The sequence below is a fragment of the Hylobates moloch genome, unplaced genomic scaffold (assembly GCF_009828535.3).
Source record: "Hylobates moloch isolate HMO894 unplaced genomic scaffold, HMol_V3 SCAFFOLD_19, whole genome shotgun sequence".
Lineage (NCBI taxonomy): Eukaryota > Metazoa > Chordata > Mammalia > Primates > Hylobatidae > Hylobates > Hylobates moloch.
The window spans coordinates 27196317-27221302 of record NW_026652294.1 but is presented as its reverse complement, the minus strand read 5'-3'; the positions used below and the strand labels follow the sequence as shown (position 1 = coordinate 27221302).

The following is a 24986-nucleotide window of genomic DNA, read 5'->3' as shown; positions in this document are numbered from 1 at the left end:
TATTTATTTATTTATTTATTTATTTATTTATTTATTTAAAGATGGAGTCTCACTCTGTTGCCCAGGCTGGAGTGCAGTGGTGCGATCTTGGCTCACTGCAACCTCCGCCTCCTGGGTTCAAGCGACTCTCCTGCCTCAGCCTCCTGAGTAGCTGGGATTACAGGCCGAGATCGCACCACTGCACTCCAGCCTGGGCAACAAGAGCGAAACTCTGTCTCAAAAAATAAAAAAATAAAAAATAAAATATTTTACATTAATTGGATCATAAGAAATATGTCCTTAAGCTTAAGAGGTGCAAGCCTCCACGCCCAGCTAATTTTTTTGTATTTTTAGTAGAGATGAGGTTCCACCATGTTGGCCAGGTTGGTCTCGAACTCCTGACCTCAGGTGATCCACCCGTCTCGACCTCCCAAAGTGCTGGGATTACACGCATGACCACCGGGCCCGGCCTGCTCTTAATTTATTTAGATAGGAAGCACAGTTCAGTCTGTGGAATTGGGTTAAATGTGGCTTTTAATGGATTATATAGACCGCAAGGCTAGTATGCAGGAAATTCTCAAGCCTTACCTCTGGCAGAACTTCCAGATGAGTTAAAAATACATTTTAGATTATAGTTCTTGACAATGACCTAAAAGATACTACTTTTAGAAAAGGACCCCTGAGTCTAATTAGAAGAGCAGGGTTCCCTCTTGCATGAGGACCAGGGGTCAGGAGAGAGCACAGAAGAAGGGGTCCTGTGTTTAAGCTGCCAGGGGAGGCAGGAGGGGGCTGGGCAGCCCTCCTGGCCACTGCCGGAAAAGAACTTTCCAGAGCTAGAGCCACACACCCACCCACTCCTGCAGCTCACACCAATTCCATATTTCAGAAGAAGCTCTAGAGTATATCTTACCCAAAGCGAAAAAGTGTATCTCTGAACTCTTTTACTAGACAATGAACTGTATTTTTCACCCTGGGGGTGGGGCTGGGGGAGCCTGCCTGCCTTAAAAAAGAAAAGAAAGGCAAAAAAGAAAAACAAAAGCAAGATAAATCTTTTCAAATCCACAAGGAAAAGATTTTTCTGATAAATCGCACAAATAGTCATTATAGGAAAACGGTGAACCAGCATGGGGTGTGTCTGTGATGGGTGAAGAAAGGTCCCGCGCTGTGAGGTTAAGAGCTGGGTTCTGGGCTGGTGATCTCCAGCACGTCAGTGTGTCCTGGGACCTGCCTCCTTTCCTCCTTCCTTAAATAAACATAATGACGACCTCACAAGGCTGCTCTGGGCTTAGGCAAGCCGAGGTGTGAGGTGTGTGGGCAGCCTGCAGTGCTCAGGAAGCAATGCGGTCATTGTCAAGGCCATTAACCTGGATTCGCTGCAAGGCAACCTACCCAGGCCACTCAAGGCACCACCTGATGCGGAGCCTTTTCCTTGCTGTCCTCCAGCCTCCCTGTCCCCTTCCCCACTGCTCTGGGAGCCATCATCTCCCTACACCTTCACTCTCTCCACAGTGCTTATCCTCTGCTTAAAGCGCGAGGAGAAAGGGAGTCAAAACTTGCACCATCTGTAACGTCTGTCAGGGTGACTCCCAAAGCTGTTCGGTCACAAAGGCCCCCCAGAGTCCTCAGGGGCTCACTCGCCTCTTGCAATTCCTGATTGACTAAGCTGAGAACACTGCCACCTTTTACAAGGCGCGATCATGCCAGCATGCAGAGAATAGCCCTCTAGAGCCAGCTGAGAGGCGGGGTCCAGGCCTGGCACTGTGTCCTTCTGGCTGTATGAACCGTGGCAGGTTACTTACTTTTTTTTTTTTCTGAGATGGAGTCTTGCTGTGTTGCACAGGCATTACAGGTGTGCACCACCACGCATGGCTAATTTTTGTATTTTCAGTAGAGATGGGGTTTCACCACGTTGACCAGGCTGGTCTTGAACTCCTGATTTCAAGTGATCTGCCCGCTTCAGCCTCCCAAAGTACTGGGATTACAGGCATGAGCCACCACGCCCGGACTTTTTTTTTTTTTTTTGAGATGGAGTCTCACTCTGTCGCCCAAGCTAGAGTGCAGTGGCATGATCTCCGCTCACTGCAACCTCTGCCTCCTAGGTTCAAGCAATTCTCCCTGCCTCAGCCTCCTGAGTAGAGTAGCTGGGATTATAGGCACCTGCCACCACACCCAGCTAATGTTTTGTATTCTTTAGTAGAGACGGGGTTTCGCCATGTTGGCCAGACTGGTCTTGAACTCCTGACCTCGGGTGATCCACCTGCCTCAGCCTCCCAAAGTGGTGGGATTATAGGCGTGAGCCACCGCGCCCAGCCAAGTTACTTAATTTCTCTGAGCTTATTTCTGTATAGTCACGCACTGCACAGTGACATTTTGGTCAACAATAGACTGTAAGTTCAACTGTGGTATCATGGTCCCATAAGATGATAATATTGTATTTTTGCTGTAACCTTTTCTATTATATGTTTTGGTATGTTTAGATGCACAAATACTTACCATTGTGTCACAGGGGCCTACGCTGTTCAGTACAGTAACACGTTGTACAGGTGCGTGCTTGGGAGCAACAGGCTGCACCGCAGAACCTCGGTGTGCAGCAGGCTGTACCACCTGGGTTTAAGTGTACTCTATGACTCACACAATGATGAAATCGCCTAAGGATGCACTTCTCACAACCTGTCCCTGTCATTAAGCAACATGACTGTAATACCCATGTACACACCACCCAGGTTTATCACACTGCCGTAGTCTTTTAAAAATATACAACCTAGAGAGAATTAGAGTCCCCATGGGACCCGTCCCCAGTTCTCCCTCCATCTTGCTCAGGAGGTGACTGAGTCTTTAAAGCTGAGATGCCCTTTGCAATATGTGTGTGTATGTTTCCACCAGTGATGTACTAGATCGTTTAGTGTTAAAGATTTTATGTGGGCCGGGTGCAGTGGCTCACGCCTGTGATCACTGCACTTTGGGAGGCTGAGGCAGGCGGACAACCTGACGTCAGGAGTTTGAGACCAGCCTGGCCAACATGGTGAAACCCCATCTCTACTAAAAATACAAAAATTAGCCGGGCATGGTGACAGGTGCCTGTAATCCTAGCGACTAGGGATGCTGAGGCAGGAGAACTGCTTGAACTCGGAAGATGGAGATTACAGTGGGCTGAGATTGCACCACTGCACGCCAGCCTGGGCAACAAGAGCAAAACTCTGTCTCAAAAAATAAAAAATAAAAGATTTTACATTAATTGGATCATAAAAATATATCATTAAGCTTGTTTATTTTCATTCAATGTTGCTTAAAAAAAAATTTTTTTTTTAAAGACAGGGTCTCACTGTCACCCAGGCTGGAGTGCAGTGGCAGTCATAGCTCATGGCAGCCTCGAGCTCCTGGGCTAAAGTGGTCCTCCTGCCTCAGCATCCTGAGTAGCTAGGACCACATGCATGCGCCACCATGCCTGGCTAATTTGTTTTTAATTTAAAAATTTTTTTGTATAGATGGGGCTTCACCATGTTGGTCAGGCTGGTCTCAAGCTCCTGACCTCAAGTGATCCACCTGCCTCGGCCTTCCAAAGTGCTGGGATTATAGGCATGAGCCACCACGCCTGGCCTAGTCTGTTCTTTTAAATTGCTATGAAGTACACCACTGTATAAACGCATCCCAATTTATCTGTTTCCCGTTGACGCAGCTTGTTTCCCATCCTTCCCTCTTACCAACAGTACCTCTATGCAGACCCTTGCACATGTCTCCTCTTAAAAATGTCTAGCTGTTCCCCGTGGACTTGCTGGGGTTAGGGTCTGTGTACTTTAGCTGCTCCCCAAGACTGAATCTCAAGCACTGTTTGATGTGTGCATGGCTTTCACAAGAGGGGGCACCGTGAGCCGTGACACGCGCCTTCCAGGGTGCAGCGGCACTGGAGGTCATGCTTTACCGTGTCCGAAGCTTTCTTTGCAAAAAGTGTGACTTCCTTTCCCGCTAAAGAGAACAGTTTTCTTGGAGGAAGAAACATTTCTAAATAAAACTTTCTAGGAAAGAGCACACTTACCCGTGATGACCGAGCCATCTGAACCAGGACAGCTTCCTAAATACTGGTATTCCGTAAAGCCGAAGCTTCCAGAACTATCCTCGCCGATGGATTGCGAAATCTCTTGGATGTTTCCCATTTCTTGCAGGAATTCTGCAGATAACGGGCTCTCTAGATCGCCAGCCTCGAGTGGGGACAGGGGGCAGAGCGGGCTTTCCGTGTCCACCATCGCGACTGGATGGTGCTGGTTGTGCCGCCGAGCTCCAAGCTACCGGGAGGAAAGAGGAACAATTGGTAAGACTGACGTATAACAACGTTCACTTGTTTGTTTTCATTTTTCATGATTTATTTATTTATTTATTTTTGAGACAGAGTCTCAGTTTGTCACCCAGGCTGGAGTGCAGTGGCGCGATCTCGGCTCACTGCAAGCTCCGCCTCCCGGGTTCACGCCATTCTCCTGCCTCAGCCTCCTGAGTAGCTGGGACCACAGGCGCCCGCCACCATGACCGGCTGATTTTTTGTATTTTTTTTTTTTAGTAGAGATGGGTTTCACTGTGTTAGCCAGGATGGTCTCGATCTCCTGACCTTGTATTCTGCTCGCCTCGGCCTCCCAAAGTGCTGGGATCACAGGCACGAGCCACTGCGCCCGGCCGTTTGTTTTAATTTTTAATTTTAATAATTTTTTATTTTCTTATTTTTGAGATAGAGTCTTACTCTTGTCGCCCAGGCTGGAGTGCAGTGGTGCAATCTTAGCTCACTGCAACCTCCGCCTCCCAGGTTCAAGCAATTCTCCTGCCTCAGGCTTCTGAGTGGTTGGGATTATAGGTGCCCGCCACCACGCCCAGCTAGTTTTTTTGTATTATTAGTAGAGATGGGTTTTCACCATGCTGGCCAGGCTGGTCTTGAACTCCTGACTTCAGGTGATCCACCCACCTCGGCCTTCTAAAGTGCTTTGATTACAGGTGTGAGCCACTGCGCCTGGCCACTTGTTTGTTTTTAAATGCAACGTCATTTACCATCCAAGATACGCTTGAATTTATCATCTAAACAGGAACACTGCTGAGCCTCTCCTCTAGGCTTGTCTCTTGATCAGCACACTGAGAAAGTCAAAAATCTTTAAACAACAAAATGTTGAAGGAGCCATAGCCCATAGGGCCAGGAATCACTCAGTCATCACTGACTGCGCAGCTGTCACAGCTCCATACAATATGTTTGAGCCGCTGGGGACACAGCGGAGACAAAAACAGATCCCTGGGCCGGGCACAGTGGCTCACACCTGTAATCCCAGCACTTTGGGAGGCCGAGGCAGGCGGATCACTGGAGGTCAGGAGTTTGAGACCAGCCCGGCCAACATGGCAAAACCCCATCTCTACTAAAAATACAAAAATTAGCTGGGCGTGGTGGCATGTGCACCTGTAATCCCAGCTACTCGGGAGGCTGAGGCAGGAGAATCACTTGAACCTGGGAGGTGGAGGTTGCAGTGAGCCGAGATCGTGCCACCACACTCTAGCTGGGGCGACAGAGTGAGACCGTGTCTCAAAAAAAACCACCAAAACCAAAACCAAAAACAAACAAAAAACAGGGTCGGGTGCAGTGGCTCATGCCTGTAATCCCAGCACTTTGGGAGGCCGAGGTGGGCAGATCAAGAGGTCAGGAGTTGGAGAGCAGCTTGACCAACATGATGAAACTCCATCTCTACTAAAAATACAAGAATTAGCTGGGCATGGTGGCGGGCACCTGTAATCCCAGCTACTCAGGAGGCTGAGGCAGGAGAATCGCTTGAACACGGGAGGCGGAGGTTGCGGTGAGCTGAGGTTGCACCACTGCAGACCAGCCTGGGCGACACAGCAAGACTCCACCTCAAAACAGCAACGACAACAAACAAAAATCAGATCCCTGCTCTCAGGGAGCTTCCCTTGTAACTGGAACACAGATAGTGAACAAAGAAACGAATGCACATGTGGAGTGTCCGGTGAGGCCAGGGAAGGCCTCACTGATTAGGGGGCAGGAGATAACCTCAGGGAACGAGGGGGCAAGCTGTGTAAATGTCTTGGAGGAGAATGTTCCAGCAAAGAGAACACCAAGTGCAAAGGCTCCAGGACTGAAACATGTTGGCACATTCCAGGAACAACGGGCAGCCAGTGTGGCTCAGGCTGCAGGGCGCAGGGAGCAGGGCCAAGCCAGTGGCATGTGTGCTGGGTGTGACATCCACTTTGGTGTGCTCTCCCTGTAGCCATGAAGGCAGCTCATGCAGGGGGTCCTCGACCATGATTGTATGGTCAAGAATACTTTGTGGAGTAAAACAAATCTAACTGGGTGAGTCCCAGACAATGGTGGGCTATTTCAACTAGCAAAGCGAATGGCATTTCCATAGGGGTATAGTGACAAAGCAGCAGTTCTTCCTGGGTTAGTCTGTATCATGCTCTCACTGAAACATCTTAAACCACTTCCTGGGACCTCCAGATTGAAGCCCAGTTTCCTGAGCACACTGTTCCAGCCCTTCCATATTTGTCCCTACCCGACTGTGCACTTGTCACCGTTCTTCTACCTCCTGGAAACGCAGCAGCACTGAGAATTGCTTTCAGGATTCCACGTCTGCACCTTTGCCCAGGTGCCACCTGGCCTGAACCGCCCTGCCCACCGCTGCCTTCTAGAGGCTCTGCCTCGGGTCCACCTCCCTGAACCCAGCTGAGTCATCAATCGCCCAACGAGGCTGACTAGGTGACCTTTAGCTTCCAGAACTGTCTTCCCTTCTGAAAATGGTCACGTGATGCCCACGGCTCACATCACGGAGAGGCTCAGGGGGTATGTGCTGCCACCAGCCACTGTCAAGGCAGCTGTCATCACATGGTGATTACGGAATGCCCGACTCTCCAGATGGAGTGAAGAATACTGTCCCAAAGAAAATATTCACCCATTAAATGCATTTGCGTAAAAATATGTTCACATTTGAGGTTTGCTTAATGTAAACAACAGCTTTTAGTGCAGTGAGGAAGGGATGTTTTGGCTTCCTCTACCAATGAAAAATAGATACCTTTCATCCGTTTTTGTGAAATTCACATATTATGTTTGGAATTCTGGCAATAAATCATCAAAGTTCACAGGGAAATCATCAAATAGCACACGGGGAAAAATAAAAGAGAACTGTTAACCTTTCATAGGGTTTAGAAGACTTTCTTTCTCTATAACCTATTAGCATAAATCAGGCTGTGAATCTGTACAGATTTTCTATCGTATTTTATTCTGCACTCTGTCAGAAGGGAGATTTTTTTTTCAAATGACAAGAAACATAATGGGGTAAGCATTACTTAAAATACTTTTCACTATGAATAAAAAGTTCAAAAGTTGCAGTCACTAACTGACTGTATTAACCATGAAGTTCATCCCAACAGAAAGCAAGTAGCTGGGGCCAGGCATGGTGGCTCACACCTGTAATCCCAGCACTTTGGGAGGCTGAGGCGGGTGGATCACTTAAGGTCAGGAGTAAGAAACCAGCCTGGCCAACAGGGTGAAACCCCATCTCTATTAAAAATACAAAAATTAGCCGGGCATGGTGGTAGGTGCCTGTAATCCCAGCTACTCAGGAGACTGAGGCAAGAGAACTGCTTGAACCCAGGAGGCGGAGGTTGCAGCGAGCTGAGATCATGCCATCCCACTCCAGCCTGGGGGACAAGAGCAATACTTTGTCTCAAAAAAAGAAAAAAGAAAAAAAAAAAAAAGAAAGCAAGTAGCTGGGGCCAGGTGTGGTGGCTTGCACCTGTAATCCCAGCACTTTGGGAAGCTGAGGTGGGCAGATCACTTAAGGTCAGGAGTTCAAAACCAGCCTGGCCCACATGGTGAAACTCCATCTCTACTAAAAATACAAACAAATTAGCTGGGCTTGGTGGCAGGTGCCTGTAATCCCAGCTACTCAGGAGGCTGAGGCAGGAGAATCGCTTGAACCTGGGAGGTGGAGGTTGCAATGAGCTGAGATTGCACTGCCACACTCCAGCCTGGGTGACAAAGCGAGACTCAGTCTCAAAAAAAAAAAAAAAAAAAAGAAAAAGAAAAAAGCAAGTAGATGGGCAGAGACTGTGTGATGGATGGGCTGTGGCCACCTCCCTTTTTCCCCCATCGTGTTCTCAGCACTGGGGTGGAAAATGCATGCGGCCTATGCCTTTTATCCCTGCTAATATTCTCTCTTCTGGCCAAGAGCATTGACCAATATAACAATGTTAGTTTGCTTGTCGTTACATTCAGGGAGTTTCAAAGTTTTACAATTTCATCATTTTTAGTTGCTTTTAAGCAATACCCAGGATTAATTTAGAGAAACATTGGTCTCGCCATGAATGAAGAGCTAACCAAGATACAATATATAGAGTGAGGCAATACTGTCTTGAACTCTGGCCAGAGGGACTGGCTCTATACAGATCATTGAACAAATTGGCCCTTCCTTGCTCCCAACAAGAGCAGATAAGGAACAGTTGCCTTTGGATGATGCATCCCCCAGATAGATAGCAGAGGCCAAACGGGCACCCGCCCCACCCTGCACGCCCTCCCAGCATGCTCTGGTGCTGGGGCTCCCCCCACATCACTGGAGCTTCTGAGAAGGAGCAGAATATCCCGGGGAAGTCCCCACCCCTTCTATTACCCACACGACATGCCACTGCCCAGCTCATCGAGAAGAGTGAACCAGGCTGGCCAGTTCCTGTGTCCTATGCCCCAAATGCTCTGGGGGGAATCAAGACATAACCAACCATCCCTTTTCTCAACAACTGCAAACTCTGGTCCAGGAGGCAAGACAATGCAAACAGCACTGAATTAGATCTTCAGTTTCATAGCACAGACAGAGTCTCACAAAGGCTGAGAGATGAGGCACAGGTGGATAGGGTGTTGGGAGAAGGTAGGGCTTCTGTTCTAGTCCCAGCAATGATGGGAGGTTCTGCATGATCCTCTCATTCCTTCCTTACCTGAGACCTTTTACATTTCTAAATTCATAACTTACTTTCCCTTACAATTTATTTTTTTATTTTAAAAATTATTTAAAATATTTGTGGTACATACTCGGTGTATATATTTATGGGGTACATGAGATACTTTGATACAGGCATGTAATGTGAACTAAACACGTCATGGGGAATGGGGTAGCTGTGCCCTCAAGCATTGATCCTTTCAGTTACAAACAATCTGATTATACTCTTTAAGTTATTTAAAAATATACCATTAAGTTATTATTGACTATAGTCGCCCTATTATGCTATCAAACAGTGGCCAGGTGCGGTGGCTCATGCTTGTAATCTGAGCATTTGGGAGGCCAAGGCGGGTAGATCACTTGAGGTCAGGAGTTCGAGACCAGCCTGGTCAACATGGTGAAACCCGGTCTCTACTAAAAATACAAACATTAGCCAGGTGTGGTGGCGTGTGCCTATAATCCCAGCTATTCAGGAGGCTGAGGCAGGAGAATCGCTTGAACCCAGGAGGTGGAGGTTGCAGTGAGCCGAGATCATGCCACTGCACTCCAGCCTGGGTGACAGAGTGAGACTCTGTCTCAAAACAACAACAACAAAAAACCTAGTGGGTCTTATTCATTCTTTCTAGTTTTTTGTACCTATTAACCATCTTCACTGCCCCTCAACCCCTCACCACCCTTCCCAGCCTCTGGTAACCATCCTTCTACTCTCTCTGAGTTCAAGTGATTTGATTTTTAGAGCCCACAAATAAGTGAGAACACGTGAAGTTTGTCTTTCTGTGTCTGGCTTATTTCACTTAACAGAATGACCTCCAGTTCCGCCCATGCAGTTGTAAATGACAAGATCTCATTCTTTTTTACAGCTGAATAGTACTCCATTGTGTATATATATCACATTTTCTTTATCTATTTGTCTGCTGATGGACACTTTAGGTTGCTTCCAAATCTTAGCTATTGTAAACAGTGTTGCAACAAACAGGAGTGCAGGTATCTTTTTGATATTTCCCTTCCCATTTAAATGTTAGAGCTGCATCTTGTATACCATAAGCTCAAACCACTGATATTCGATTTTTAGGTCTTACTAACTAAACATTTATCAATCAAAATATTCCTTTGAGAACTATGAAACAGAGTATATGAAAATTGTAGAACACTTAAAAACAGACAAATACAAGAGGAAGTAGACATCGAATTATATCACTGTTTTATGTTACCTGAGCACAGGGCAGGTGCAAACACTGGAAGGATTCTAACAGTAATTCATAACTAACTTGAAGGTATTTTCTGGATCACCAGCTCTTAGATGCATGACTGTTTGGAAGATTAGGCTAAAATGAGTTATAAATGGGAGAAGAAGCTCTTCCTTGATGAAAGCCATTTACCTCTAGATTCCCACAGCATCTTGGGCCCAATTCTGCTGTAGCCTTGATTATCTGTGCTGTTGAAACTTTTTACGTGTCTGTCTCTCCTGCTAGACTGTATGCTTTGTGAGGCTAGGGAACGTATTTGCCTAATCTTTGCATCCATACTTCTAGCACAATCCCTGCTATGTAGCAGGTGTTCAATATCTATTTCTTTCTTTCTTTCTTTCTTTCTTTTTTTTTTTTTTTGAGATGGAGTCTTGCTCTGTCACCAGGCTGGAGTGCAGTGGCGCGATCTCAGCTCACCGCAACCTCTGTTTCACGGGTTCAAGTGATTCTCCTGCCTCAGCCTCCTGAGTAGCTGGGACTACTGGTGCGCGCCACCATGCCCGGCTAATTTTTGTATTTTTAGTAGAGACAAGGTTTCACCATGTTGGCCAGGATGGTCTTGATCTCTTGACCTCGTGATCTGCCCGCCTCGGCCTCCCAAAGTGCTGGGATTACAGGCATGAGCCACTGCGCCTGGCCTCAATATCTATTTCTAACGATCTGCACAGAAGGAGCTCTAGGGAATTACTTATTCCAGGAGTAACCCAGTGACGGTCCGTGAGAATTCACCTCGGCTCTGTCTCTGCAGCCACAGCCTGCTGTCACCCAGAGGGCAAAGCGGCACACACAGTGTGTCCGAAAACTACAAAAATGTAATGGATATCTAGAACAGAAGTCAAAGAGATTCTGCGTGGGAAAGGTGATCTAATTTGCAGAATGAATTATAATCATCATAGGGACAGGAAAACAAAGCCAGCAAAAGAAAAAAAAAAAACCCACACTGAATACAATAGGGAGGAACAGATTATCAGTTCCACTCCCTTCCTCAGGAGCAACAGTTGCAGAGCTTGGGAAGCGTCCTGTGATAAAAGGAAGTGGTTTGTATTGAGAGTAAAGTAGTTTTGCCACTTGCTTGGAATAAAAGAAGACCGAAGGGAAACCCCTCCACTGTGGGCTCCTGGAGGGCAGCTGCTGTGTCTCACCCACGTGTGCACCCTCGTATTGGACAGGAGGTTCTTGGATCCAGAAGGTCCTTTGGAAATATTTTCCTTTTTGTTGCTGTTTTTTTAGAGGCAGTCTCACTCTATCACCCAGGCTGGAGTGCAGTGGTGCGATCTCGGCTCACTGCAACCCCATGCCTCCTGGGTTCAAGCGATTCTCGTGCCTCAGCCTCCTGAGTAGCTGGGACTACAGGCACGCACCACCACGCCCGGCTAATTTTTTGTATATTTAGTAGAGATGTGGTTTCGCCATGTTTGGCCAGGCTGGTTTTGAACACCTGACCGCAGGTAATCCGCCCACCTCGGCCTCCCAAAGTGCTGGGATTACAGGCACAAGCCATTGTGCCCGGCCCCCTTTGTAAATAGTTTCTGAAATAATGTATTAAATAGCAGGTAGCTGAATACTGTCCCAACTATCAAAACATCTTTATATTCTATGTGATCAGACACTCAAGACAACCAACAAATGGAATTGAGCTTGAATTTTCAAACTCAAAACTTTTTCATTTTTGAGACAGAGTCTCTCTCTGTCACCCAGGCTGGAGTGCAATGGCAAGATCATGGCTCACTGCAGGGTTGATCTCCCGGGCCCAGGTGATCCTCTCACCTCAGGCTCCCAAGTGGCTTGGACTACAGGCGCTGCCACCACCCCCAGCTAATTTTTGTATTTTTGTAGAGATAGGTTTCACTATGTTGCCCAGCCTGGTCTCGAACTCCTGGGCTCAAGCGATCTACCCGGCTTGGCCTCTAAGTGTTGGGATTACTGGTGTGAGCCATCATACTCAGCCTCGAACTTGTATTTGATACAAAAGCCTCCAGAACAATAATTACGAACATTAGACTTTCACTTTTTTGACTGCTTATGCTTCTGTACTACTCCCTCTAATTTACTGTATTGTAACCACTTAATATGCTTAATAATGCCACCCTACAGGAATCTATTTACATCTTTCTTTGCTAAATGAGGTCTGATCCAACCTCATGGTGCACTTTCAGGGCAAAAGATGGAAGTCTTCTCAAAGGAGTAGCGTTGCTGTGGCAGGTGACTATCAGACGACAGATTTTTCTCTTTCCCACCAATTCTAATTTATCACCTTGTCTTTATATTTTTTGAATATCATATTTAACATCTAGAAGTCTTTTCACTCAATTTGTTGGGCTAAGATTTAAAATAACATTTCAGAATAAACAAACACAGAAGCTAGAAATCCCTCTGTACCTTCACCTAGCATCGGTTCACAGAAATAGATGAACACGGCTGGGCGCAGTGGCTCATGCCTATAATCCCAGCACTTTGGGAGGACGAGGTGGGTGGATCACGAGGTCAAGAGACTGAGACCATCCTGGCCAACATGGTGAAACCCCATCTCTATTAAAAATACAAAAATCAGCTGGGCATGGTGGCACATGCCTGTAGTCCCTAGCTACTTGGGAGGCTGAGGCAGGAGAATCGCTGGAACCTGGGAGGTGGAGGTTGCAGTGAGCTGAGATTGTGCCACTGCACTCCAGCCTGGTGACAGAGCAAGACTCTGTCTCAAAAAAAAAAAAAAAAAAAAAAAAGAAGAAAGAAAGAAAGAAAAGATTAATCATTACCAGTGCCAAATGATTAACATGCTAACAAAGTCAGTTTAGAAAATGCCAATGGAAACACATTTAAAACAGAAGGGAAAGGACCAGACTGTAACGGTGGTAAAGACACTCTATCTTAATGAATTTAAATCAAATGCATCATAAATAGTTTGCATATCACCTACACTTAACTAGACACATCTAGATCTTGCCCAACAATACCTAAAGCATTAAACTTAAAATTTTGTAATCAAAAGAATTTGGCACATAAAAAAGAGTGACAAGCCCAACATGGCAGAAGAGCTGTGGCTCCTCCACCTTTATCTTCAATGGTGCAAAAAGAATGTTCCCAGCCATTTCCAAGAAAACTCCCTACAGACTTTACACAAAGTTCACACTATATGACTTCTGTTTAAAACCCAGCACTTCTTTATAATTTTCAGAAAGTTTGTAGTTATTGTTTTAAAATATCTTACCTTTGTGGATGGTGATATCAAAATAAGAGAAGAAAAGCTGCAAGTTTGGATACATTTTGTGTCTGTTGCAATCAAATTTGAGTAAGCCAAGAGGCCTGCCACAAGAATCAAAAGTCAACTAAAATGAAATTCGTATTCACCACTCAAGAGCTCTGACCTGATACAGGATGGGACGCATAGCAAGGCGGGTAAGGTTGAAGCATTTAGCAGCCAGATGACGAAGAAGCAGCCTGGGCGCAGTGGCCTGGCCAGTTACAAAACTGAAGTGACACACAACTAACGATGACATTTCAGAATAAGGAAGGCCTAATGGGTTTTAGCAGAAATATATCAGATACACGGCAGGCAAACTTTACAGGGCTGAGGCTTGAACTCATGGAACACATGAGCACGCACCTGAGCTAATGACTGTGCTTAACGCTGGGGACCACAGACAGGCAATCTCAGCTTTGAAGGGATCCACAGCCCCAGAGCACTGGGACAGGGGGGTGTGGCACTGGCATGAGAAGGAAAACAAGGAGAAATAATATTATTGAACATCACACTTGGGCCAGGCCCTCAATGGCAGCTGCATGTATTTTTTTTCTTTAATCTATCCATGCCAGGGCAGGGTAGGTATTACTGGTCCCATTTATAGAGAAGAAAAATGCAGAGGTTGAGAGGGGTGAGTAACTTGCCCAACTAGTAGGTGAGAGGTACAAATAAGTAAATGGTTGCAAAGGCAGCATGATGAGGGCTGTTACTGGGGGAATCCTGGAGGGCCAGGGAGCGTACATACAGGAAGGGACACCCAAGATGAATCCTGAAGGCTGACTGGATATTCCATAGGAAAACCCAACAGAAAGGAGGGTAAGGGCCATTTCGGAACAGCACATCTGCATATATGGCCCAAAACATCATTGAATAAGTGGTTGAGAATGGCTGAACAACTGGCTTCAAGAGTTGTATCAGTTAGATGTTACTGTGTAACGAACTCTGAAACTTAATGGCCTGTAACTACAACCATTTTATTTGGTCACAATTCTATGGGTCAGCAAATTGGGCTGAGCTCAGCCAGGTGGCTCTTCTGCTAGTCTGACCTGGGATAATTCACATAGCTGTGGTCATTTTGTGGCTCAGCTATGACTGGATGGCCTCAGTCACATGCCTGGTGGCTGGTGCCAGGCTGTTGGCTAGGCACTTCTCACCATGAAGTCTTTCATCCTCACAGAGGCCACCTCAGGCTTCTCAGATGGTGGCAGCATTCCAAGAGGTTGAATGTGGAATCTGCAAGGCCTCTTAAGGTAGGTCTCATTTGTAAGTTAGGCAGTGTTCTTTCTGTTACATTCTCTGGGTCAAAGCAAGTCACAAGGCAAGCCCAGATCCAAGGGGTGGGGAAATAAACTCTACCTCTTGATGGGAAGAGCCTCAAAGAACTTGTGACCATTTTTGATCTACCTCAAGGGAGAAGTAGCAAGAGGTGAGTCTGCAGAAGTAGGAGAGGCCAGCAGTGCCAATCATGGCACATTGTTAATCCCCATGTTTAGGAGTTTGGATTTCATCCTAAAACAATAAGGATCCATGAAGACTATTGAGGGGAAGTGTGACGTGATCAGATTTGCATCAGGATTGTCTTGATGGCAAGGAGGAATCCAGATTCAAAGGGAACAAGACTAGAAGCAGCAAAACTCCTTACGGGGCTGTTGTAACTGTCCCAAGAGGAGATGGTGACAGCCCTGGGTAATGACACAAGAGGCAGGAGGACTGCGAGATAAAGAGCTGACCCTGACAACTGGCAGCTGCCTGGACCAGGGACCTGGGACAGAGTCTAGGATGAATGTATGCTCTGGCTTGGGTCACTGGGCAGAGGAGGTGGCACCCACGAAATCTGGAATATAAAGAGAAGGAGGGCAGGTTTTGAGCACGGAGACAAGGGATTACAGGCATGAGCCACTGCACCTGGCCATGAGTTCAGTTTTAAACTGATGTTTAAGGTACCTGAGGCTTGGCCTCTGTAAGCCGGGTCTCCTCTCCTGGAGGAGCCATGATGCTGCTCACAGTGTTCACCTCATAGGGGTTCTTAGCAGCAGCAGCAGTGCCTAGAGAGGCTGCAAGGCCAACCTCAGGGGAAGGCAGTGCTATGACCTTGAAAACTCCACCATATACAGTAGATACCCCTTATCCATGGTTTCACTTTCCATGGTTTTAGTTACCCCCAGTACAGTACAATAAGATATTCTGAGAGAGAGAGGAAGAGACCCTTTTGTTACAGTGTATGTTATAATTGTTCTATTTTATTATCATTGTTGTTAGTCTCCTACCACTGTGCCTAATTTATAAACTTCATCATAGGTATGCATATATAGGGAAAAAACATAGCATATATAGGGTTTGATACTATCTGAGGCTTCAGGTATCCACTGTGGGGGCTTGGAATGTATCCTCCTTGGATAAAAGGGGGAGCACTGTACATTTCTTTGAACCTCAGTTTCGTTCTTTTCTTTTTTTTTTTTGAGACAGAGTCTCGCTCTCTCACCTAGCCTGGAGTGCAGTGGCATGATCTTGGCTCACTGCAACCCCGCCTCCTGGGTTCAGGCGTGAGCCACTACGCCTGGCTGAACCTCAGTTTCAATAACTGTAAACTTAGGTTAATGACAGCTACATGGCCAGGTGGTTCGAGATGTCTATAGAGAAACGGGCACATGGTGCTGCCCCTTCCTCCCTCCTCACTGGGAATCCTTGCTCCCCTGGCCCCCAGCCCACGCCTTCATCCTTGAATCATGCTCTTCTCCCTGCCCGGCTGGTCTTCCCAAGCTATAACATCTACAGAGGCAGGACCACACCTTATTCAAGTGTGTTGCACAAATACACCCTTGAATAAACTGAGCTGAACCAGAAAGGACAGAGGAAGAGGAAAATTAGATTTATGTGAGACCTTACAAGTAACCAAGATGGCTGAGACATGTCAAGGACTTTGCATTACTTAAACAAAATGATGCAATGTGCTGCAAATTATTCAAGGTTGGCCGATGGCATCCGGTCTATGAATGTAAGTCTACACTGCCAATCCTGTGGTATCTAAGTTCTCAGCAAATATGCCATATTGGTTTTAAAGGAAAGAGAAAAGGCCCTTTCCCTTTAACCTCCAGGGGCCAACTCAGGGAAGTCAAAATTTGCTCAAGACCAAGAGGAACCAACCAAGTAGAACGATAATCCCTTCTGCAATAGTCCTATATGCTGAAGGTTAGTGTATATATATATGTTTTTGAGATGGAGTCTCACTTTGTCGCCCAGGCTGTAGTGTAGTGGCGTGATCTCGGCTTACCACAACCTCTGCCTCCTGGGTTCAAGTGATTCTCTTGCCTCAGCCTCCCGAGTAGCTGGAATTACAGGTGGCCACTACCATACCTGGCTAATTTTTGTATTTTTAGTACAGACGGGGTTTCACCATGTTGGCCAGGCTGGTCTTGAACTCCTGACCTCAGGTGATCGGCCTGCCTCAGCCTCCCAAAGTGCTGGAATTACAGATGTGAGCCACCACGCCCAGCCAGAGATGGTATATTTTTAAACTTCTCTCCTTGAGCTTTCTTCTTCAGTTTTTAGATTAAGCCAACAGTATTGTCTTTTGCCAGAGCAGACAAGTTCTGAATGTACTTCTTCAAAGTCTGGTGAAAAGCAGCAGCAAAAGAGGGGAACAGGGTCAACCATAGAATTTTAAAATGAGGGCACTCCAAGTTCAAATGGTCCTCACTCTAGAAAGTTATGAGAAATGGGAGACACCAGCATGTTCTGATGAAAGCCATGCAGAAATACGGCACTCATGAAAAAGGAAGAATATGCTATCAAAAGGGACATTCAGAGAATAAGAACTTTTCTAGGGAATTACAAACTCAATTGCAAACCTAATAGAAGGGTTGGAAGATAAAGGGCCTGATCTCACAGAAAGTAGAGTGAAAACAGATGGAACATGGGAGAAGCAAGAGAAGTAAGAGAGGACCAGTCCAGGAGACAAAACTCATCCAAATAACAGGAACTCTGAAGAGCAGGAAGCAAGAACATGGAGCACGGGAAACCACCAACCAATGCATTCAAGATAACTTCTCAGAAATGATGGGCATGAATTTCCAGGTTGCAAGGGCCCACCAGGGACTCAACAGAATGGATGAATACACACACACAGATGGTCACTCACTGGGAAATTCCAGACCATGCTGGAGACAAAGAGAAGATCCTACGAGCTTTCTGAGAGGGAAAAACATGCCTCACACAAAGGATCCAATAGAATACTTTTTTTGTTTTTTGAGACGGAGTCTTGCTCTGTCGCGTAGGCTGGAGTGCAGTGACACAATCTCAGCTCACTGCAACCTCCGCCTCCCGGGTTCAAGCAATTCTCGTGCCTCAGCCTCCTGAATAGCTGGGACTACAGGCGTGCACCACCACGCCTGGCTAATTTTTGTATTTTTTGTAGAGAAGAGGTTTCGCCATATTGGCCAGGCTGGTCTTGAACTTCTGACCTCAGGTAATCCACCCACCTTGGCCTTCCAAATTGCTGGGATTACAGGTGTGAGCCACCGTGCCTGGCCAAATAGAATACTTTTGGATTTCCCAACAACAACATGGGAAGTGAAAGACAACAGTTGGAAACCTAAATGTGGGAGGAAACTGGCTTCTGACCCCATAGCCCTATATTCAGAGAAGCCCTCCATCAGGTGCAAGGGTAGCAAAGCTTCTGTTTTCCCCATTAGCGTAACTGAAAGGTAACTGTGTCTCTCTCTGAGATTCTGGATTCTGTCTACCCATGGTACTTGGTACTTATCTCCTATTGTGGTAATTATTGATGAACATGGTTTCTTAGGATGTTTTAGAAGGTAACTCATGGCACCTTTTCTAGACATCCAACTTGCAGTGGAGTGTTACAGGTTGCTTGTATTTAATTTGCACTGCAATATTACTGTTTTATAACAATGAAGTCATCATCAAATCATCATCAGCCATTTTTCAGATCCAACCCTGCAATAAATTAGAGATGTTGATAATGATAGTGATGCCAGCTAACACTTTTTGAGCCCTTATCATATGCCAGGCACTGTCATAAATAAGAACCTAATGTGCATTAACTCACTTCTTGGTAACAGCAACCCCATAAGGCAGGCATTATCATTATGTTTACTTTACAGATGAGGAAACTGAAGTACAGAGAGGCTACCACAACATGCCCTGGGGCACAGAACCACCAGGACCGGGGTTTGACCTCAGGCAGCAAGCCTTTAGTTTCTGCTTCTAACTACCACGTTAGAATCCTCTGTGTGGTTTACTGTGTGTCATCTCCCAGTGTGAACATTTCTTAGCCTTACATCCAACCATCAACGATCTAGACATTTGATAATTTAGCTTTTTTTGTTTTGTTTTGTTTTGTTTTGGACACAGGGTTTTCTTCTTTCACCCAGGCTGGAGTGCAGTGGTGCAATCACAGCTCACTGCAATATCGACCTCCCAGGTTCAAGTGATCCTCCCACCTCAGCCTCCCAGGTAACTGGGACTACAGGCACATGCCACCACGCCTGGCTAATTTTTCTATTTTTTGTATAGACAAGGTTTCGCCGTGTTGCCCAGGCTGGTCTCAAACTCCTGAACTCAAGTGATCTGCCCTCCTGGGCCCCGCAAAGTGCTGGGACTACAGGCGTGAGCCATTGCGCCTGACCTGGTAATCCAGATTCTGAATTACCCACAAGTTATTTTTCCTTCCCAGTTTATCTGTGTTGAGTAGATGCTCCTCTCAGTGAATATAACTCTCTGTTGGAGTCTTTAGTAAAGTTTAGAGATGAGGGAAAATGTAGTATTATTCTAATGTGTTTTTAAAACAAAGACTGGAAGTTTAAACTAATGACAAATTGAAATGTGAGGATTACCCGAACTCTTGCAGCTTATGCTGCTAAACAAGTGTGTGTTCAGTGGAGAACTACCCGTTTACTCATTTAGCAGATGGAGTCATTTCTGTAAGCACCGCCACATTAGGGCACCCGAGTCTGGGTCCTCAGATGAGGATCTCAGAGCCAAAGCCACAGTTCTAATGCTTATTCCAAGCCAACTTTTTTTCATTTAAAAAACAGCATATGGGCCCGGTGCTGTGGCTCATGCCTGTAATCCCAACACTTTGGGAGGCCAAGGTGGGTGGATCACCTGAGGTCAGGAGTTCAAGACCAGCCTGGCCATCATGGCGAAACCCTGTCTTTACTAAAAATAGAAAAATTAGCTGGGCATGGTGGCGTATGCCTGTAGTCTCAGCTACTTGGGAGGCTGAGGCACGAGAATCCCTTGAACCCGGGAAGCGGAGGTTACAGTGCTCTGAGACGGTGCCATTGCACTCCAGCCTGGACGACGGAGCGAGACTCTGTCTCAAAAAATAAAATAAAAACAAAACAACAAAAGAAACGGCTTTATGGACATGTAACTGGCATACAACAATCTGTACATATTTAAAGTGTACAAATTTGGTATTTTTTGCCATATGTATAAACCTGTGAAACCACCATCATAGCTGAGACAGTACGCAGACCTATCATCCTCAAAGCTCTCCTGTGCCCATCTAAGCTCTCCTTCTTGCCCCTCCATGCCCACTGTCACTGGTCTGCTTCCTGTCATTATAGATTAGTTTGTACTTTCTAGTTTTATATAAATAGAATCAAGCAGTATGTATTATACTTATGTTTCCTGTCTTCTTTTACTCAGCACAATTATTTCAGCATTCATTCATGTTGTTATGGGTATTCACTGGCCATTCCTTCTTATTGCAAAGTAATACTCCATTGCATAGATAACCACAGTTTGAGAATATATTCACCTATTAATGGCATCTGAATTGTTTCCAAGTCTGAGCTATTATAAATAAAGCAGCTATAGACATTCAGGACTAGACTCTGTATGGAATATATGCTTTCTTTTTTTTGGCCAAATACTTAGGAGTGGGATTGCCAGATCTCATGGTAGGTATTTGTTTAACTTTATAAGAAACTGCTGGCTGGGCATGGTGGTTCACACCTGTAATCCCAGCACTTTGGGAGGCCAAGGCAGGCAGATTGTCTGAGGTCAGGAGTTCAAGACCAGCCTGGCCAATGTGGCAAAACCCCGTCTCTACTAAAAATAAAATAAAAAAAAATTAACCAGGCATGGTGGTGCACAACCGTACTCCCAGCTACTCAGGAGGCTGAGGCAGGAGAATCACTTGATCCAGGTGAAGTAGAACAGGCTTTTCCTAATTTTCCTGTGGTTTTTTCTTTCCACCTGAGGTGTCTGGTGAAGGGGGCCCTCTAACTGCCTTAGGTTCGGCTCAGGTCACTACAGTCTTACGGTAAGTTGCCAGACAAGGCTGTAGCCATTTCGGGCATGTCTGGAGTGCGATCATCCAGGAATTGATGTATGATAACTGATCTGGATGCCCAGGGTGTCCTCCAACCCCAGTCACTACCCTAAATACATGACCAATCATTTCCCTATCTATTGTCCCCTCGGCCGGCCACCTGACATTAAAAGAAGGCCATTCCACTTCACACAGAACCCTCAATCTTTGGGGGGACAACTTAATTCCATAATCTCCAGCAAAACCTTTCTTAAAATTCTTTAACATGCACTCCAGAGGAGTGGGATTCGACACTTTTCTTCCCATCCCACCCTTTGTGATGCACACTCACTCTCACTTTCGTTCCAGACTGACCAGACTGGGTTCTATTACGGGAGTTTTGGGTGCTGCTTAGCTAGGAGAGTACCTTATTTCCACCACAGCCTGCTGCAGCTGTGGGGCAGCTCCTGTCAGCCATATGCAAGGCTCTAGTTCTGGTCAATCACATGCTCGTCTCAGAGCACACAGTCCATGCTAAGAGATCTGTGTCTCCCCACATCACAGCCCTCTCGGAACCATCTCTTTCACACACCTCCCCGCTCCCAGTTCCCGATCCTTAGTCAAGGCAGCAAGCCACTCTTGCCATTTTCAGTTTCTTTCCTGACCAACTTAGTGAGCCACTCTCGTGTCCTGCATCAGCTAAGGTGTAAGTTTCATCTGAATCAGTGAGCTACTCTCACTGTCCCCAGACCCTCTGGGTCTGGGCAACACGGCAAAACCCTGTCATCTGAATCGGCGAGCTACTCTCACCATCCCCAGCCCCTGCTGGAACTGTCCTGCAACCCCTTTATAGGTTCCATTGTGCTGTCTGGGAAGGACACCGGGACGCGGGAGAGCCAATCTCCTTTCCGGGCTGAAGTCCTCTCATTGGCACCAAAGGTCCCAGGTCTCCCTCGACCCAGGCTCCAGTCCCACAGGCAAGGGAGACAGAAAATCTGCCATCTCCAATCCCGGACGAGCCCCCAGAAAATGTAGTGGGAAATCAGAGAACTGGAGCGATTGATGGGGTTCAGGAAGATTTATTTAAGGTGTACACTGGCTCAGTGGACTTGCATCCAGAAAGTCAGAGCACCAAACAAAGAAGGCAAGTACCTTTTATGCATCCTGAGGCGGGAAATATGTGAGGCAGGAAGCAGGCATACAGAAGTGAGAATAAAGGCCATTATCATCTTGTGATATTCTTGTGACATGCCTTACATCTTAAGAAAAACATGTTTTGCAGCTTAAGCTTAACTGCCTTGTGAACTTGCAGCTGTGCAGGGAAAACAGGAATTTACAGAACTTACAAAATACGTGGAGGTTAGATAAGATTAATGTTTCACATAAGGAAAATTAATATTCTTTCTTAACTCTAACTTCGGTGGGCGAGTGGTTACTTAAAGCCTTTCAGTCTGGGCCTAAACAGCATTTTTATTAAAGAAACTATCATTATTTCTATTACTATTACTGCTATTGTTACCTTTATTATTATTTTTCTAATTCACTGGGAGGCAGAGGTTGCAGTGAGCTGAGATCGCACCACTGTACTCCAGCCTGGGAGAGCAAGACTCCATCTCAAAAAAAAAAAAAAAGCAACTGCCAACCTGTTTTTCAATGTGTTTGTATCATTTTGCCTTCCTGTCAGCAGGGATGAGAGTTCTAGTTCCTGCACATCATGGCTAATGTTTGGTATGGTCAGCCTTTCTAATTTTGGCCATTCAAATGCACATGTAGTGGTATCATACCACCACTGTGTAAGTTGTAGAACATTAGCATGGGGACTGTAGGTTTCATCTGCATTGCCCTGATGACTGATAACATCGAGAATTTTTCACTTGCTTACTTGCTATTCATCTATCTTCTTTGACAATGTGTTTGTTCAGATCTCTTGCCCATTTTTAAAACTGGGTTATTTTCTTCTAGGTGAGTTTTGAGAATTTTTTCTGTCTTCCAGCTACAATACCTTTATCAGGCAAATGCTTTTCGAATATTCCTTCCCAGTGTGTAACTTGTGTTTTCATTCTCCTACAACTGTCTTTTGAACAGTAAAAGTTTCATTTTGATGAAGTTCAATTTATTGATTTTTTCTTTCATAGATTGTGTTCTTGGTGTCATATCTATGAAATCTTTGCCTAACCTAAGGTCACAAAGATTTTTCTCCTATGTTTTCTTCTAGAAGTTTTATAGTTTTAAATTTTACCTTTAGATCTCTGATCTATTTTGAGTTAATTTTTGTGTATAGCATGAGGCATGGGTCAAAGTTCATTCTGGGCATATGGATAACCATTGCACCAGCACCACGTATTGAAAAGACTGTCCTTTCTCTACCAAGTTGCCTTTGCACCTCTGTCAAAATCCAGTTGTTTTTTTAAGTTAGAAATGAATGTGGGATTTAATCAAATGCTTTTCTGCATCTACTAAGATGATCATATGGCTTTTCTTTTTCATCCTGTTAACACAGTGAATTACATTAATTTTTGATTATCAAGCCATTTGGCATTTCCTGGGATGAATCCTAAAGGTTATGATGTAATATTTGCTATACTTTGAATGTATCCCCCAAATTTCATGTGCTGGAAACTTAGTTTCCAAATTCATATGTTGATAGCATTTGAAGGTAGCCTTTGGGAGGTAATTAGGATTATAAGATCATCAGGGTGGGGCCCCCATGATAGGACTGGTGACTTTATAAGAAGAGGAAGAGAGCCCTGAGCTGACAGGCTCTTTGCCTTGCTTCACGTCACGATCCAGCAGGAAGGCCCTCACCGGATGCCAGCACCATGCTCTTGGACTCACTGGGTACATACCTGAGATTCCAATCTATCTCATTGTGTATACATCTGAGATTCTGATCTACCTCACTGTGTACACATCTGAGATTCTGATCTATCTCACTGTGTACACACCCGAGATTCTGATCCCTCACTGGCACACATCTGTTGTTCTGATATGGTTTCTTGTGTTTATGCCCAAGATTCTGATATACCTCCCTCTCCTAACAAACACTCAAATCCCTGCACTGTTCCTGGCCCTGTGTGAGCACCAGGCACCATTCTTGGCTGGCACAAGTACTGGGCACTGTTCCTTCTAATCCTCTCAGATGGTTCTTTTCCTGGCCTCAAGTAGTTTTGCTCACATGGATGCACCAAGCAGTACTTTGGTAGATGTCTGGAGTCCCTCTGTATATGGCTTGCACCTCTAATACTTTGCTTTGGATAATCTATACACCATGGTCTACCTGGACTCTCAGCTCTATTTTGTCAACTGAGGAAGTCTGCCAAGATCTGCCTCAGTTTCCCCTCTCCCTGCACTGCAGCCTGGAAACTCTCTCAAGCCACACCTCTCACCTTGTCTTACAACCATCAGTGCCCTTCACTGCCTGATGTCCAGCATCTTGAAGAACATTGTTTCATGTATTTGTATGGAGGTTTGGTTGTCTCAGATGAGAAGGTAAGTCAGTCCCCGTTATTCTATCCTGGACAATGGAGTCTGTAATTTCTATAGGCATAATAATTTGGTTACAAGGCCACAGCCAGTATATTTCTTAATTGTTTAAAACTCATGTCACCTTCTGACAGATAGAAATATTTCATGTTTTCCTTTAATATTGTTTTAAATTTCAAAGTAGATAAAATGTTAGACTATACTTTTGAAATCTACCCCCTCCTTACGAGTCCTAAAATGCCTCTTTGGTTAGGTGCCTGAGGTTCTGATATAGTTCCTTGGCTATATGCCCTAGACTGATAGACCTTCCTATACTCCAAATTCTGCTATACCTCCCTGGGTACAAACCTGAGATCCTGATATAAATCCCTAGCTAGATACTTAAAGCCTCAAGATATGCCTTCTTGAGTATATACCTGAGACTCTGCTATACCTCTTTGGGTAAATACCCAAGATTCTGATATATCTCACTGGTTACACACCTGAGGTTCTCATCTGTCTCACTGGGTACACACTTGAGGTTCTGACCTGTCTCACCGGGTACACGCCTGAGGTTCTGACCTGTCTCAACAGGTACACGCTTGAGGTTCTGAACTGTCTCACCGGGTACACGCCTGAGGTTCTGATCTGTCTTATCGGGTACACGCCTGAGGTTCTGATCTATCTCATTGGTATACACCTGAGGTTCTGATCTATCTCACTGGTATACACCTGAGGTTCTGATCTATCTCATTGGTATACACCTGAGGTTCTGACATGGCTCCTTAGTTTATGCCCAAGATTCTGATATACCT

General features: G+C 45.6%; 1 protein-coding gene across 1 annotated transcript in view; it reads right to left on the bottom strand.

The window, feature by feature from the left end:
* Positions 1-24986, bottom strand: part of PPARA (peroxisome proliferator activated receptor alpha) — an 88680-nt gene that overhangs the window by 37311 nt on the left and 26383 nt on the right. The window contains exon 2 of the mRNA XM_058431140.1: positions 4013-4259. Within this exon, the coding sequence (XP_058287123.1) occupies positions 4013-4220 (208 nt within the window). The 5' untranslated portion in view covers positions 4221-4259. The remainder of the gene's footprint in view (positions 1-4012; positions 4260-24986) is intronic.